The sequence below is a fragment of the Rhipicephalus microplus genome, chromosome X (genome assembly GCF_043290135.1).
Source record: "Rhipicephalus microplus isolate Deutch F79 chromosome X, USDA_Rmic, whole genome shotgun sequence".
Classification (NCBI taxonomy): Eukaryota; Metazoa; Arthropoda; class Arachnida; order Ixodida; family Ixodidae; genus Rhipicephalus; species Rhipicephalus microplus.
The window spans coordinates 98,819,982-98,837,076 of NC_134710.1; the positions used below are offsets into that span (position 1 = coordinate 98,819,982).

The 17,095-nt window shown below is 43.6% G+C and overlaps 1 protein-coding gene across 1 annotated transcript in view; it reads left to right on the forward strand.

The window, feature by feature from the left end:
- Cog4 (conserved oligomeric Golgi complex subunit 4) overlaps positions 1 to 17,095 on the forward strand; it is a 62,306-nt gene that overhangs the window by 25,781 nt on the left and 19,430 nt on the right. The window contains exons 13-18 of the mRNA XM_037427532.2: positions 3,196 to 3,281; positions 7,961 to 8,189; positions 10,554 to 10,616; positions 10,724 to 10,780; positions 11,773 to 11,919; positions 11,993 to 12,085. Coding sequence (XP_037283429.2) covers positions 3,196 to 3,281; positions 7,961 to 8,189; positions 10,554 to 10,616; positions 10,724 to 10,780; positions 11,773 to 11,919; positions 11,993 to 12,085 — 675 coding nt within the window. The remainder of the gene's footprint in view (positions 1 to 3,195; positions 3,282 to 7,960; positions 8,190 to 10,553; positions 10,617 to 10,723; positions 10,781 to 11,772; positions 11,920 to 11,992; positions 12,086 to 17,095) is intronic.

Here is a 17,095-nt window from a genome sequence, read left to right on the forward strand (position 1 = left end):
AAACCCAGGCCATCTGCATAGCAAGCAGGTGTTATACCACAGAGCCATGAAAATTGTTGAAACTGCTTTGGAAAAAAAGGCTATATGAATGTCATATGTTCTGTGGTGGAAGTGTAGAATCGTGCTAGGCATCAAAAGGTTTCAATTGAGCAATGAGTGGGTGTTTCAAAGGCCCACTTATCACAAAGGGCTCAGGCATACCTAATCATCATCAGCAGAAGAACCAGTGAACCGCTGCATAGGTTCATGTGTTGTTTTACGAACGTGTAGTAGGCACTTAACAACTGTACTTGCAATTTACATTCAATGACAAGAAGTGCCCAATGTTATGCGCACAATGTTTTTTTTCTTACGGCACTTGAGGCATCATTTAACCATATGGTGTAGTAGCGCAAATTCACGGAGACGAAGAGGACAAGAAAACACGACACTCGAGTGTCACGAGTGTCGTGTTTTCTTGTCCTCTTCGAGTGTCGTGTTTTCTTGTCCTCTTCGTCCCCGTGAATTTGCGCTACTACACCATATGGTTAAATGATGTCTCACCAACTAGCCCAGCTCTCAACCCTACGGCACTTGAGGCATGCACAGAGAAGCGAAGCAGGCTGGCCGCTCAAAAGCGATGCGCACAATGCCTGAGTGCACTATCACAATCTACAGTTGAAGGTGAATGTCAAGGATTTCCGATGGAGGCGGAAATGTTGTAGGCCCGTGTACTCAGATTTGGGTGCACGTTAAAAAACCCCAGGTGGTCGAAATTTCCGGAGCCCTCCACTACGGCGTCTCTCATAATCATATAGTGGTTTTGGGACGTTAAACCCCACAAATCAATCAATCAATCAAGGTGAATGTCAAGGATTTTAAAGTATTAAGACTGAATTTTCATCATCAGCCAAGGTAGACGCTGGGTGGCTCCTGGCTGGCTATGTCTTTTGACACTTGTTATATAGGAAAAGAAACTGCTCACACTAGTACTACTTGAATTGTTTCTAATGTGGAAGCAAATGCAAATTTAATTTGATTCCTGGACATTAAAGCTTGCAAGTCCGGTTATGATGCAGTAGCTTATAAGAAAATTAGCATGCTTGATTTTGAACAGAAAAATGCGATTTAAACTACACTCCTTAGATTTTGATAAATATGCTCATTAAAAACAAAGCAAACCTTTTTATGGATTGGTTCCTGCTTCTAGCAGTGTACTGTAAAACCGAAATGTAGGTCGGACTGGAATATAGGTCGACCTCCCAAACATTGAAACTTCGATAAAGAAATTTTTAAACATTGCAAAATATAGTGGTGCTCCCTTACGTTGGTAAATGCAAGACACAACCAGCTGCAGTGTGGTGACATTTCTGTTTATTTAGACACTAATAATATATAGTTAAACACCAGAAGGCCACAAAGTGCCGTCATTCGGGCTCGTCCGAACTTGACTCTGACGAAGTCTGTCTTAAATGCAAAGCATTTCTTAGCCAATTTCGGCGACTTTGAGTGTATCTATCTATCTATCTATCTATCTATCTATCTATCTAATCTAATCTAATCTAATCTAGCCAGCCACTTAAGTTGGGTGCTCTCATGGTCACCCTCTTAACTTGGCGTGAACCAAAATTAGCATTGGAGAGTAAGATGGTTTGACAAATATGACGCGCTGGTCAAGACATGAATAATGTCGCAATCTGGACAGGTATGTCGTCAAACACTTCCCGCCAGACAGTGGCACATACCCACGGTGCCGCTGCTATGCGGGTATTTGCTACAAGTGATTGGCACTAAGTATCCACCCAGGAACGACGAGAACACACATGGGCAATTTTAAGGCGCAAGCGATAAGAAATACCCAACTTCAGTATCGTTGACCCGAGGAATGCAAAGAGTAAATGTCAGGGTCTCAGCTGGAATTGAACCCAAGCATTCTTCGTGGGAATGAAGCATTTTACCACAGAGCTACACCAGGTCTCTGAACTACTCTTCGAATAGATGCTAATCTTTGTGAAACGTCAATGGTGGTTGCAGTACTGCCTACCTAGTTTTATAAACATTACATATGCACTACTTTGATACAGCCTTCATGTTGGGTTAACGTCAATTGTGGTTAGTTGCCATGCGCTCAAATTGAATTATGTAGCAGTGTCCAGGGCCAGCATCCTCGCGAGCATCAGCGCTTTATATCGGCTTCTGGTGTTGCTAATACGCATGTTACATTAGGCATCGTTGGGCAAGTGCGAACAACTGATTATATAAACATCTTCAACTGTTCAACATAGTCTGTGCGTGCAACATTTTTACATACTACATCTAGAGTCATTTCATGACGTGTCACTCAATAAAAAAGTTGCAACACGGTGACTTTACCTCCATATGCTTTGCATGACGTTGATTCCCAGGTACTTGGGATCTGTCGAATTTTTTTCACTAGTAACGTCTCAGAGTGAGTCGTCCTCTGTTCCATCCAATGCATTACTGATGCATCATGCCGCCTCAGCGCAAAGCCCTTCCGCTTCATAAATCGGCACACCCACGATGGCAATCCCTTGAATTGCACCCTCATGAGCCCAAAGTCGCGTGCTATCTCGAGCGTTCACGCAGATGCACTCCGCTATTACGGGTAGGGACTTTGCACGCAGCTCCCGGTTGAATTCGGTGAGTAGCGTTTTCAGTTGGGGTGCACTGCAGTCCGTCCATGAAACAATATTTTTTGGGGGTTGCTGCAGGATGTGATGGGCTGCTTTTGGCTCCTCCAGTGTCAGACGCTTATCTCCGATGCACTGAATTTCCGTTGTGCCGCCAGGTTGTCATGTGCTTCGGCATACTCTATAACATTTTTTTAAAGTCTATCGTAAACTGCCGTCGACTACCACTCATTTCTGAAGGAAATAGAAAAAAAAGAACAGCAGACCGGCAGCAGATAATTGAGGCAGAACGGCGCTGCTAGAACACTGTAAGCCCCGCCTAGCCTTGCCCAACGGCGCCGTTGCTGGTGCTCATGATGGCAATGAAGGCTTTCAACTTCAGCTGCTCATTGTTGGGAGACTTTCACATATTTTCTGCCAATGACTTGTATATAATATGACAGTCGACTTTTCATTGCGTTTTTTTTTTAAGTTCGATCTATATTACGGTACTATAGTGCATTGTCAGGTCTAGCTTTCAATATCTCCTGTGTAAGGCCTAATTTTGTTTTATTCCTTTCAACAGGCAATTGAAGTTGATGCCATTGAGGAAAATTCCCAATGCTCTAGCATGTTGGATGACGTCTTTTTTATCCTGAAGAAGTGCCTCAAGTAAGACATAATTTGTTTGGATTTTTATAATCTATTCGTATAGGTATGGCAATATGGTTTTTCTTAAAGCTGTCATTCTAAAAATGTAAATTTTATAATTGAGAAGGTTGTTTGTTAAAGATCAGATGAAATTACAGCAATCTTGTGTATGATAGAAGAAAGTAGTATGTACTTTAAAGAAGACTATGCTTAAAACTTCCAGTTAGAATAATGTGGCAGCTCATATTCTCTCAATAAAGCTAGAAGCTGTTTGTGTTTTCTCACTTTTTTGTGCTGTTCATCATGCCAGCATTGTGAAAAACAGTGTACACAGTCGTTGTTTGAGGTGTGCTTGTTCACCTATGTGCACAAACACCATGCTCATTGTCCTAACGGGCAGTGTCACACTTTCCTACTGTGGCAAAGGTTGTAGCCAGAATCATTCAATGCTTCTTATGGTCACGAAACTACGACATCGTGCAATGGGAGAGCTTCATTCGCTACTCAAAAATGCCACAACGTGGCACCACTGCGCCACAGAGGCAATCCTTCGTGCCATCGGCATATTGAAATTTTTGTGCAGTGTGAGACAGGCTGCTGGATATAATTTGTTTAAGTTAACAGAAACGTAGTTATAGGATGAGGATGCTTAATACATGTTGTAAGCTGGGGTGCTGTTTCAGCTACAAAGGAACCAAAACGATGTCGTTATTCTTTTTACCATTAAAAGCGCAGCAGCACAAGAAATGAAAAGGGGCCATCCACCTCCAGAAAGTCACTACAATAATGTTGAGTCGAAGTATACATGTGCATGCACAAATAGGACATTTTCACTGCTCATGATTTTAAAATCAACAACGAATCTGTGTCCCTGAAATGCGACAAGCCAACACTGAAAGCTGACACCGGTTCAAGCATTTTCGAAGGACTTCCTTCATATTTGCGAAGCACAAAGGCTAGTTCTGCTCATTGACAATGCAGCCACCATGGAAATGACCATGCAAGTCGCAAATAAATGCATGCAAGCTAAGGGGTATACTTTGTGTCCAGCAGGCGGTGGTGAAAAATCAGTCGAAGGAAATCTGGCACCCCGATCCGTATTCCATGTGTGGATGTTAATTACTCATGTTGCTCAATGAACTTATTCGTGACCTGATGCGTTGCTGTTTTGTGTATGTGGTTTAGGTACCAAAATTAATATATGATCGTACGTGTATGTTGTTTTTGCTCAAGCAACCTGTATTTTTTTCTTGAACTTTAAAGCTTCTTTTTTTTTCTCGAATTTCTGACCACAATGACATCAACATCAGTGTGATTAGAATATCTTAACCTCATGTAAACAGCATTGTATAAATAGAAGCAAAATACCTAATCTCGATTGTTTTGATCTGTTAAGATACAGCCTGAATTACTCGGATATTGCTCATAGTTTAACGCATTGAAAATCTGTTCCAGTATTTATTAAATGCGCGTGTAGTCATTCGTATTTTTGCCTCTGTTTTCAAGTGTCACCATTGCCATTTTTTGCGAATGCGCAATGCTTAACATCATGGGAATGTTAAAAGGCTGTACCTATCGTAGTGCCGAGACTTAAGAGCTTGCCAGGCCATGGGAACCGCATTCCGACGATGACCAAATGCAGCAATCCCAGTTTGCAGAGAATTAGGTACATGTGAAAGGACCATAGGTGACAAAAATCATTCAAAAGTCTCTTACTATAAATAATTTGTAATTACAGTAGAATCTTGATGCAAATTCGTAGGGAGCATGCAAAATGTTTATATCATCCCGAATTCGTATGAACCAAACACAAGTTAAAGGGGCCCTGCAACACTTTTTGAGCATGGTCAGAAAATGCTGCCAATCAGTAGTAGAGGCTCCCAAAAACACGCGAGCCAAATATTATAGCGCAGCACGCGGCCTGAAATTCGCTATAAATTATCAAAGTCAACGAAAAATTGCTTTCTGTTCTCTCGACAAATCAGGCAATAAGCCCAAAAATCACTCGCAGTAAGCCTATCTATCAGCCATTAGCCGATTTGAACATGGCGCGCTCGGTCGTTACAGAGATCGCCTCAAGAGGCCGTCACTTGTCCCCGCGTGTGTGCGCGATCGCACTGAAAAAGCCATGTATTCAAAGAAAAAAAAAGTGCTCAAGGTCACTAGGCACGCTTGATGTTTTTTGTTTGCCCCTCCCATTCCTCCCTGCTTAGCTTCTAGCTCTTCCGTCGCGACGAGAGAAGAGAGAATGTGATTGCAGTGTGTGACAAATTTTTGTAATTCTGCTCGCACTGGACGGATTCTTATAATTTTTGCTGTGTTGAATTTGTGAGGCAATACGCTTTTCCAGTGAATTATTTCCCTGATTACTCAAAAAAGTGTATCAGGGCCCCTTTCAAGCTGATCATGAAGATGTAGAATTTTATTGTGGTCGACTACTTCTTGCTAAAAAGAAGTCCATAATGTTCTTTTGAACTTTTCTAGTGCTGCGGTTTCCTCACTCGTGCTGCTGACGTTTAAGGTGCGTTCACACTTGGCAATAAAGGGAGCGAAAGCAGCAAAAGTTATCGTAAATTGACTCGCTTCGTGCACCTAAGCGACCAGAAATGCGCGTCGCGAAGTCGACATGAAAAGAACCAGTCCTGGAAAGTTCACAATGAAGAAATCAAGCAAAAACCCCAGAGAGGTCGCAAAACCACGTTCGCACCCGTCGGAAATGTTCACATTTGTTCTGTCCTCCATATACATGCTATCGCTGCCGCCTTCACTGCTTGAGATTTCATTCCATTTTTCCCATTTTTTGAATAGTAAAATTCGTAACGAGTTCTAGTTATGCATGCAAAGCACTGAAAAGAAACGGTATACACCTGTAAAAACATTGTCTCGAGAGATACACCAGAAGGAAACGACATGAGCGTACGCACCGGAGGCAGCTGCGGATTCAGCCAACAGTGGAAAAGTGAGACAAATTAGGGCATGCAGACTCACTGCTGCTGCACCTTCTTCTACTTCCAGTGTTCGCAGCGATCGTAATCCGAACTAGGCTCTCAATGATGCGTCCTTGTCAAGGCTGTGAACTTTGTTGCGCTTGGGCGTGGTTTTCTGGTCAATTAGGAGGCAGCGAAGCGAGCAAAATGACAGTGAGTTCTGCCGCCTTCGCTCCCTTCAAGGCCAAGTGTGAACAGGCCTTCCTTCCACAGGCAAGCCCCATTGCGCCATTCGTGTGCAGTGTTTATATCATCCGCGATGGCTGGGGAAACAATTTGTATAACACCAAATAACGGTGTATTTTATGCAATGTAGTCAATCTGAAGCACTTTAAAATTCATAATGTTGAGATTATACTGTATCATATCGTGGTATTCGTTAATGAACCTCTTTTTTTTTTCTTTTTTTTTTGCTGATACCGTTGCAAGCTGCATTTTTTCCTTTCCTGGTGCTCAAATTAAAACAGAAAATGCATTCAGGCCAGTATTTATGCATGCTGAGTGCTAAAAGTCAGTGTGGGAAACCGAAGAGATCGTTGCAGAAGCTTGTAAAGCTTCAACACCTAGACAATCCCGTGCACAACCACAGCAATAGCAGCGTTCACAAGATCTCTCAAGCACATCTGCACTTCTGGTGGCGGCTGCTGGTTCCATATGAAACGGAGGTGGCAGTTTCGTGACCATAAGAACCATTGAATGACACTATCATGGCTGTGGACGCTGTTTTTATCTGCAACTGCTGCTACCTCACGTTAGCTACTATCTTCCATTCACACTTGAAATATAGCACAATACCTATTGTGCAGTATAACTATGTTTGGTATTATTACAGTGTTGTGTCTTTCCAAATTTCGACAGGAAACAGCAGCTGAGGTGGTCGATTGGGGGCTATAGACAAGTTTCATTCCATCTGTACACAAATTTCCATTTTTAGACTTAGGACCAACAAATCAGACAGCCATCTCTCTTTTGTACTTTTTACACAATGAATGCCATTAGTTCTTCTTTATTACTTTTGTACTTAGCAGCAATTTCCTATTCATTGCCATGTGCGTTTCATTATATATAATGAACCTTTGAAGCTACTCAATCATTGAACTTGTATTAAGATTCATAATCATATCATGTGCTCCTCTGCTCCAGACATGTAAAAAATATTCATGTATTAGATTGGACTAGTAACTAGCCACGCAGGCTAATGTTCCAAATATTTTGTAACCACTTTTGTATTAATTTTATTGAATAAACACTGATTGATTGATTTAACATTTTTTAGCTGTTAGATACATTGCTATCACTTTCAGTGCATCGCCAAACCTAACTTTTTTATATCTGCAAGACAGTCTATTTGTGGATTTCATATGCTCATTCATGGGTTAGAGCACGGGTGACACTAGAAAAAGAATAAAATGTAGAAAGTTAGGTTAGTGTATGGTATCCTCGAAATCGTAGCTGTGGTAATGAAGTAATTACTTGCATTGGTTCAAGGAGTATATAAAGGGCAGGTTATGGTGCCAATGCCTAAATTATCTTTCTTTGTCGTGCCTGGTTATAAAAAAATAGAAATTTTAACACTAACATGGCATATTACAGTAAGAATTATCTAAAATAAAGTGATTGTTGACTATGCTTTAAATGCACACTTTCGTGATGGTGTCATTGGGAGGGGTGGAGGTTTCATGCCGATCTCAACCAGCTGCATTCTTTTTTCAGGCGAGCGTTTTCAAGTGGCAGTGTAGATGGGGTATGCGCCATGCTGAACCATAGTTGTGCACTCTTGGAAACAGATTTTGCTAATGAGCTCTCTGAACGCCTGAAAATTGGCTTCCCGCCATCAGGCATCTTGGATCTCAGTCAGGCATATTCCATGATTCAAAGTAGCTTTCAGCAGGGACGAATACAGCCAGCTGAAACTGTGGAAAAAGCCAGAGCTGTCTTTGTGGTAAGTAGACACGTTCTTGCCCAAATCTGTACTCAGTTTAAAAATTTTTCATAGATACTGCTACAGCAAGGCCCACAAAATGAATGAAATATGACTTTATTTCAAAAGCACCAACTGTGCTCGACCGAACAAAAAAAATTTTAAAGTATACAATACTTATATATTTGATTAGAAAGAAAAATGTTGATAATATTGCTTACAGATCTGTTTACAGCTGCAATTTTTCCACAAACTATCGTAAAGACAAGATCATGCCGCTTTTTAAAACTGCTCAGACAGCCATCTCTCACCTGCAAGTGCTCGATCTACATGCGAGTAGCCATCTCTTTCGCCTTATCTTCGAAAATGGGGAAAGTTCGCACTGCGCGCACGCTTGAATCAGAGAAAAAGAGCATCTTCGATTTCTTTGTACGTCGCCGTTCTCATCTGCAATCTGTCCGTGGCGAAGTTCCCAAGCTTTGCTGCTTCTTCGATTTTCCCTTTGTTCTTGAGTATCCTCAATAGTGTGGACTTGAGAATATTGAACTTCTTCACAATTTTTGTCTTCGATAGGTTGTTGCGGTCACGTTCTTGAATGATTTTTACTTTCATTGCGAGCAAAAGTGCATTGTGCTGTCATTTTTTTGTTCCCATCTCAAGTTCACGACGAGATGGATTGTTTGCTGCTCAGCGTGCGCGAAAATGTGCAATTGCTGAATTGGCTTAGCTAGGCTAGCTTCAGCATTTGTTTCATGGTTGCTAGACTGCCATGGCAGTTTACTTCCGTTCATGGATTTTGCCCATTTTAGCTTCGTTTAATTGATGTAAGCGAAAAAAAAGTTCCGATTACCCAAAACTTTTTATCTATAAATATGTAGAAGACCAGCCAAATGTGCCTAAATAGTTTTGTTTATGCGGCTTTTCCGTTTAAGTGAGTTTGGTTTAATGGGAGTCAACTGTATGAAAAAATATTGGTTATAACAAACTAAATGAAGAAAAGTCTCGTAATATATATATAATGTTAGGAATACACCTTTGTAATGAATTTTTAGATGTAACAAACTTATTTTCGTGCAAGATGCAACTTTGTTATAGTGAGTTTTGAGTGTACCTATTTTTCTCAAACTATAAATTATGTGGCAAACTCTTTTGTTTCTGATACGCATGAATTTTCATAGTTTTCCAAACATTCATGCAGAGGGGCATTCCCATAGTGTTGCAGTACCAGAGGGTGCCTTGAGAGCATGGGCTACAAATAAAGTTTGATCTAATATAATTGAGAACATAGGGACTGTTACGCAAATTTGTGAGTTGCTTGTTCATTTTAATGCATTGTGATGGGATTCTTTGGAATATTTGAATTAGACGAGCTTCGTCGCGTCGTTGACCACAACGTCCGTAAGAAAGACAGCGAGGCTATTCTCTGTTTTCCTCACTTTATTGAAAGAACACATGAACATGAGACACATGACACGCTTTAATGGGAACAAAACATCTTACAGCCTATGTACAGAGCTCTGAGCAGTCGCAAAAACAAGTCTAGTCTAACCATAACCGAAACAGTCTCACCAGTGAGTGCTACTACTGAGGTGTTGGGGACGTCTACTGCGAGCAGACATGAGCACAGGAATGCTATCATCAGAGGAATTTGCTGAAGAGCAGGCCGTTGCTCAGGTGTATGCACCAAAAGAGTGGGTATGTTCTGAAAACAGAGTTAATGAAGCCACGCAGTCTTCATCTCGGACGTGCGGACCAAGGGCCACAGCCAAGCACTCTTGCTAACGCCCGACAGTAAACCTGGTGGCTGCGGTAGCCTCCCAGTAGTTTCGGGGACCGTCTAAGCTTGACTTCAAGCGAAGCAGGCAGCTCCGACTCTTGCTCTGCCAGCACTCGGGGCAAATCATGACTGTGATGCTGGCGAACTGCCTCTACCCTCTTTCTGCCCGAACGAACCCCATCTTGCCAACTACGTCGCACTCCGCGAGTCGACTTGTTGGCTTGCCGTTGGGGCTTCTTCAGTTGCCGTGTTGACAAGTGATTGGCCCCTGAAATCTCCGTGGTCACTCATGATTGTGCCGCCTTCCTTTTATGTTGTTGATGTAGCGCCCTCATGCCAATGCTCCTTGTCGTTTTCACCCGGTTTCTGTTTGCACGTGTACTGCTTGTCTTCTGATTTTTAGTGTCACGCACTTTTCCAAGGCACTCACTTAACGTGTTCACTGCACTCATCACATGCATACTTCTAAAGTTAATGAAATGCACGTGTACTGCTTGTCTTCTGATTTTTAGTGTCACGCACTTTTCCAAGGCACTCACTTAACGTGTTCACTGCACTCATCACATGCATACTTCTAAAGTTAATGAAATGCAACTTTTATTTTCTAGACAACACTGAACAATGTAGAAATGGCTCGAGAATACACAAGGACGCTTGCCAGCACTCTTCAGGTAAGCACCATTGCTCTGGATAGAATATATTGTCAAATTAAGGGGTGGTTATCCTCCATTTTTTTTGTGCCTGAACAGGACCCAAAATTATAGTGTGATCTTTGCAGGAAGACCTTCCCAGATCATTTGCTTCAGCTACGGAGCAAGAGACTGCTAAACTTGAGGTGTGTTTCTTTTATTTGTGAACATTTTTTTTATGCAAATGTGTCCTTGTCCTTTATGTTCTTAACAATCTTCGGACTAGGCAACCTTTGCCTTTTAAAAAGTGTAATGGTTTACATTCAGTCAGTTGCATAAAAGACCAAGCAATAATGAAATGCTCCAGCTGATGCTTTTTTTTTTACCAGTTCTTTTCCACTGTTTTTTCCCAGTTCTTTTCCATTTGAGATTTTTCTAGCTCACTGCTTTTTCATTCACAATATTCACAACAATTGGCCAATCATGGTGGCACATCTTCAGTCGCTGTGATTCACTCAAGCAAGCAGTGCCCGAGCGAAAGCGCCAAGTGCTTGCTACCACCCCAGCACAGCGGCAGGCGCGGGGGCCAGAAGGCGGGAGTAACGAGGACTGCTCACCGAGTAGAGGATGTCACGCCGAGTTGATGTGTGGCCGCATCACAATGACCCTCCCCTCAGGGGGCTAGGATTGTCGTCCGCCGGATCACGAAATAGTCTTTCTCACTCACTCACTCTAGCAATGCTCTTTCTAGGGTTTACTCAAGTCAGGGCACGTTTGTTTGGAACTTCATCACCACATCCTTTTAGCCACAATTCATATATATCTGACATGGCCTGACAAGTAACAATATCCGACAAGCAATTTGTGGTAGAATTTTTCTTCCTTTTTTTTTCTTTAGCAATAGGCAATTCATTCACTCCTCTTAGCAGATTCTAGTAAGGTCTGCCATGCAGCTTTCTCACTAGATTATAGGTGATTTTTATGTTCTAATAGACTTACCTGTCAAACGACAATAGCCGTATACATTTTCGGGTCGACCATGTCAACCAAGGCAGTTACTACATTTCATTGTTGTAAGTTTGATTATTCGCTGTTTTATTTATGTTAGCTACTCACTTTACTTCTGAAAGTGCATTGTTTTGGTATGAAATATTTTAGTTATGTATTACATATTATTACCATGTTTCTTATCATGCAGAGCTGCCTCACTGACCTCAGCAACTCTTCACTGAAGTTTCAATCCCTTCTAAGCTATGGTGTTGCAGAACTTTGCAATTCAGCAATCAAGCCACATGTAAAGTCGTGGGCCGATACATTCCAGTCAACTGACCATTCTTTGACTGAAGTAAGTTGAAGTTTTCGTTTCTTTGAGTGTTTTCTGGAGGCCTAAAAGGTATCTTTTACATTAATATTTCTAGGATGACTTCACCTCTTACGAAGCCAATGATGGAATCAGACCATTTCTGCAGACATTCATTGTTACGCTTGATGGTGCACTGAAGGCTTTCAAGGTAAGTACAACTTTCATGAAATGCGTCATTGAAACTTTCATTCTACTACTATATACAGTATAATCGCAAATATGATTACAGTATTTGCGAATTTTGCAATGATACAAATTTTAAGGTTGTTCTGAATGGACTACATTATATAAAATACGCCGTGATTCGGGGCTGCCCGAATGGTTTTTCCAGTCACCACAGATAATACGAATTTGTGATTGACCACTGCAGGCAAGCGGCGCAACGCGGCTTGTTTTGGAGAAGAAGGCCCATTCACTCTTGGCCTCAAAAAGAGTGAATGAGACAAAACTCGGCGAAATTTGCCTCGCTTTTCCTCGATTAATGAAAATACGACGGGAGGCTGGCGGGAAAAGATCAGTGTGAGACCAATTTTTCCTCGATAGCAGATCGCTTTTGACTTTGGCTACACCGGCTGCTCTAGCTCTCAAACCACGTGATGTAAACAGCCAGCCACAAATTCAACATAGCGGCAAAGGCGTCTGCGACAGATCACGTAGGCACTATCGCTAACTAAACGTGTCGGCCTTGATGAGGACGTGTTCATAGAGAGCCTGCTTTAAATACGATGGATAGGAACTCTGAAAGGAGAAGGTGCAGCAGCAGCCAATCGGCATGTCCTAACGTGTCTCGCATTTGCACTGCCGGCTGAATTCCTCGTTGCTGCTGCGTTCACTCAGGTGGTTTCTGCTGGGGTATCTTCAGAGAGAACGTTTTTAAAGGTGTAAACTGTTTCTTTTCAGTGCTTTGCAGGCATAACTAGAACTTTGTATGAACTTTACTGCTCAGAAATGGGCAAAATGGAATGAATTCTTAAGCGGTGGTGGCATGTACGAGGGGAGAGTGACTGTGGCATGTACGAGGAGCAGAACAAATGTGAACGTTTTCAACGAGTGTTGACGTGGTTTTCCAGCCGTTGCGGCATTTTCGCTTGAATTCGCAAGTGTGAATTCTCCAGGACGGATTTTTTTCTTGTCGAATTTGCGGCGCGGTTCTCCAGCCACTTAAACGTGACGAAGTGAGTGAATTTCCAATAAGTTCGGCCACTTTCACTCCCTTCGATGCCTAGTCAGAACACAACACGCCAGCTGCACAAGTGAAGAAACCGCGACACTTTATAGAGAAGATGGTGAAGGCAGGAAATTTCGAAGGAACATTATCGACTTTTTCAGCAAGAACTAGTTGTTAATAAAGTTCTTGTTAATTTTCATTATCGGTATTAACTTGTTTTTGGCACATACGAATTCAAAATGATACAAATATTTTGCATGTTTCCTTTGACTTCTTATCATCGAGATTCTACTGTAGTGATTTCGTGCTCACTACATATTCCCAGTTATAATTTTTCTGATGGGCATGCAAACATTTGAAGCTTTGTATATTTAAAGCTTCACGATTACTATTCAATTCATATTTATTTTAAGAATTTTATATTTGGAGTTGTCAGATATTAATTTCTCTTGTTTACATTCAAACCTCATTATAACAAAGCTGAATCTTGTATGAAAGTAAGTTCATTATATCCAAAAATTTGTTATAAAGGTTTATTCCTAACACCATATTTATAGCAAGACCTTTTTTCATTTGCTTCATTTTACCCAATATTTCATCATATGTGGATTCATTATATCGAGGTTTGAGTGTACATGTAAAAAATAATTACACTGCACGGAATATGGAAAGAGAGAAAATGATGCAAGTAGAGATTGTCTTGTATAATCTGCTGCAGGGTACATGTATAGTTCTGGTTGTGCTGTTTCTCTCCTGTAATTTCCTGTCAGTCACTTAGAATGGCTCACTTCTAAGAATTGTACATATAAATCTGATCCCATTTATGACTTTATCATAAGATAATTTTAAGAGAATTCAAGAGGCTGCAATGTCACATTTTTCCTTTGATGAACATAGCATTGTAGATGAATATGTTAGTGTGGTGTTCACATTGAAGTGTAAGGTGCAAAGGCTACAAGTGACAAAAGGGGAGTCAGTCATGCACACTCACAGAGCGCCTTGTCTGCATGAGCTCCTCGAGTTCTCTTCCCCGGGATTTCTCATAGTGGTAACCCCATCGAGGGCTCGGGGCGTTGAAGTCCTCATCAATCACCAGGGGTTGACGGTCTGCCGTGCGAAGCGCCCTATGAAACAGATTCGTAAAGGAGGCCCTCGAAAGACGAGGGGGACAATACCCGTTTAATATGTGAAATAATGATTGGCCTCTTCGTTAAAACAGTAGTCGTATGGGAGATGCAGATCGAGGTCGACCTGTATCGCCGTGTACGCCTTATGCACAAGAGGGCATGCAGTGGTGCCTCCCACATAGGAGCTGTATCCAGTAAGAGTTGGTGTTGTGCCAGATTCTTGAAGTGCCAACACGGCCGGCTGAGAGCCAAGTGAGCGGAGAAAATAGGAAAGGTGTGAGCGCTTTCGCCTGTTCCCAAACCCTCTGGAGTTCCACTTTATGATCTCGACTTTTGATGACAAACTTGAAAGGGATGTATGGTTGGTAGCCATCATGAATATCCTAGGTTTTATATTTCACCCTTCATGTCTTGATCAGAGCCTTGAGAGGCAGGGAGGGGTACGGAGGCTGGATTGTCTGACGGCAAGGTGGTGGTAGCCACTTTACGACGACGTCGGGGAGCTGAAACCGTACTGCAAACTGAGGAGGAGTGCGAACACGATTCTTTGGGTTGAAACTGAGTGATTGCCCAGGCTTGAATGGCCTGAGTGACCTCTGCTACTATGTGTTGGACAGATAAGTTATCACTAAAATGACTGATCGACGCTTCCACCCGCGTAAGGCAATCCTCCATGCGAGTGACGCGTTCTTGACTGCGATGAATTGGGTTAGTTGGCAAGGGATCCTAAGGTGCTGCAGTAGCTACTGGAACTTCCGGAGTAGGTGCGTCGGCTACTGGAGCCAGAGGGTTATTCGGAGTGCATGTAGCGTGAGGGCTGGGCTTGGAGGTTGCCGTCAGAGCCGCCTGGATAGGGGCGGCAGTACCAAGGGGCTTTGCAGAGCCTTGTTGTCGGGGAGCAAGTTGCTGAGTTAAGAGTGCGAGCTGTTTTGTTAGGAATTCATTTTGCTTTTGAATCTGCACAACCTGCTGGCGAAGGGCCTCAAGTTCAGGTAAAGGGGGATTGACAGCGGGAGGACAAATAGGCTTGGAAGCAGCAACCCCTGCCCAACTGCTCACCTGAGGTGCCGCTGCCAGTTTGAAGAGCGGTGGGAATGCATGAGTGTTGGCCAGTTCTGAAGGAGCCGTCTGCTTCAGGCGGATGCCTTCGTTCTGTTGTGACGAAGATGAGGTGGGCCCTGGATGCGATGTTGAGGGCGATTTGGATTTCCGGTATTTTGCAGCACAGCTATTAGTACCAGTCTCGTGGGCACCGTGGCAGAGGAGGCACTTGGGGTGAGGCCTTCAGGGGCAAGAGCGCCAAACTTGGTACATTGGGTCAGAGTGGGGTTAGGGCACTCTGGCGGTCGATGGCCGATGGTGCCGCACTTAGTGCAAGCCGGAACGGTTTTCTCGTAAGGGCAAATAAACGTGGCCACACAGTGGTAGAAGAGAAAGCGGGGCAACTTCGTGCCCTCAAAAGTCACCACCGCCGCTAAGGAGTCTCCAAGTTTTTGGAGCGCGAAGACAGGTCCCCGGGGCCAATACAGTTCTGATTTTATCTTTTCCGTGGTTTTAGCAGGGTTGATAGTGATGACACTCCTGCACGTATCCCCCTGACGCCTTGGCGTGGCTTTGGACAGGCAGCTGTCGATCCCCCACTTGCAGCTGGAAGTCACCAAGGAGTTTCTCTGCCATAGCCAGCACGGTAGTACTGCAGACCAAGATGTTCTGCTCCCAGATTGGCCACACTTGAACTAGTGTGGTGGTCCGGTCACCCAGGTAGCTCCGGATTGTGTCGCCAGCGCGATCAGCCGTAACACATGTGCGTAGCTCGATGGGAACGCGTGGTTTTATGACCACGATGTTGTCATCTCGAGAGACGAGGTGTGTGGCATAGACGCCACTTGCATTGCTTCATCAGCAGCGATGAGGGAGCAAAGGTAGACGCACGACCGGTGGGTCGGGGCGTCGGCGTTCCTTGCACAGCTGGAAAATGGTGGCCAGCTGCGACGTCTCGCTGTTGCTGGGACCCAGACTTGGATTGCGCTTGCTTGCGTTTTTATATTTGCACTATGTCCTCAAGATATTTGTCTTCTGACAGCATATCTTATGCAGGGGAAGAAATGTCTATGGACACTATTTGCGTTAAGACAGGGTCGTAGCCCGTAACCACGTTGGCAGCCGTTATCGCTGGGCCGAGAGCCGCCACAAGGGGCTCCCCTAGTGAGGTGGCGTAGACGCCGGAGTGAAAATTGTCTCAAAGTACCAAATCTGGGCCCACCTGGACAGGAGTGGTGTCTAAGTCAAGCGAAGGACTTGTTGGTTCGAGCAATTCGGTCACACGCGGCACGTGCCCCGACATCTCCCTGATTCTTAACATTCGCGATGGTACATGGGAAAACTTGGGCGAGACTTTGGGAAGTGACCACTTCTTGCTTCGCATGCGCCAATACTAGGGCCTGGCCCATCTCACAGTCATTTCCTACGATTCTCAGCTCAGGCGAATTTGCGGCGTGGGTGTCCTACGTCCTTCATATGCAGCGGACAAACACTCGCACTCCCAAAACCTCTAGTTTGACTCCTGCAGTCAATCCACGCCTCTTGCATCTTTGGAACGCTCGCCACGGGCTTATAAAGCGCTGAAAATGTGACAAACTCAATCGAAAACTTCGCGCTCGCATCGAGGCGCTCACTGCAGAGGCTGCTGCATACTGTGCGCAGCTTGCCAATTCAAATTGGGCAGACACCTGCACGAAGGCGGCGAACCAGATGAGCTTTAAGGGCACCAGGCGGCTATTTTGTAGCCTTCTGGATTCTTTTAGCACTCGTGCAGAAACACAACGCCAGCTCTGACGTGCTCTGCATTTCTATCAGGGCATTA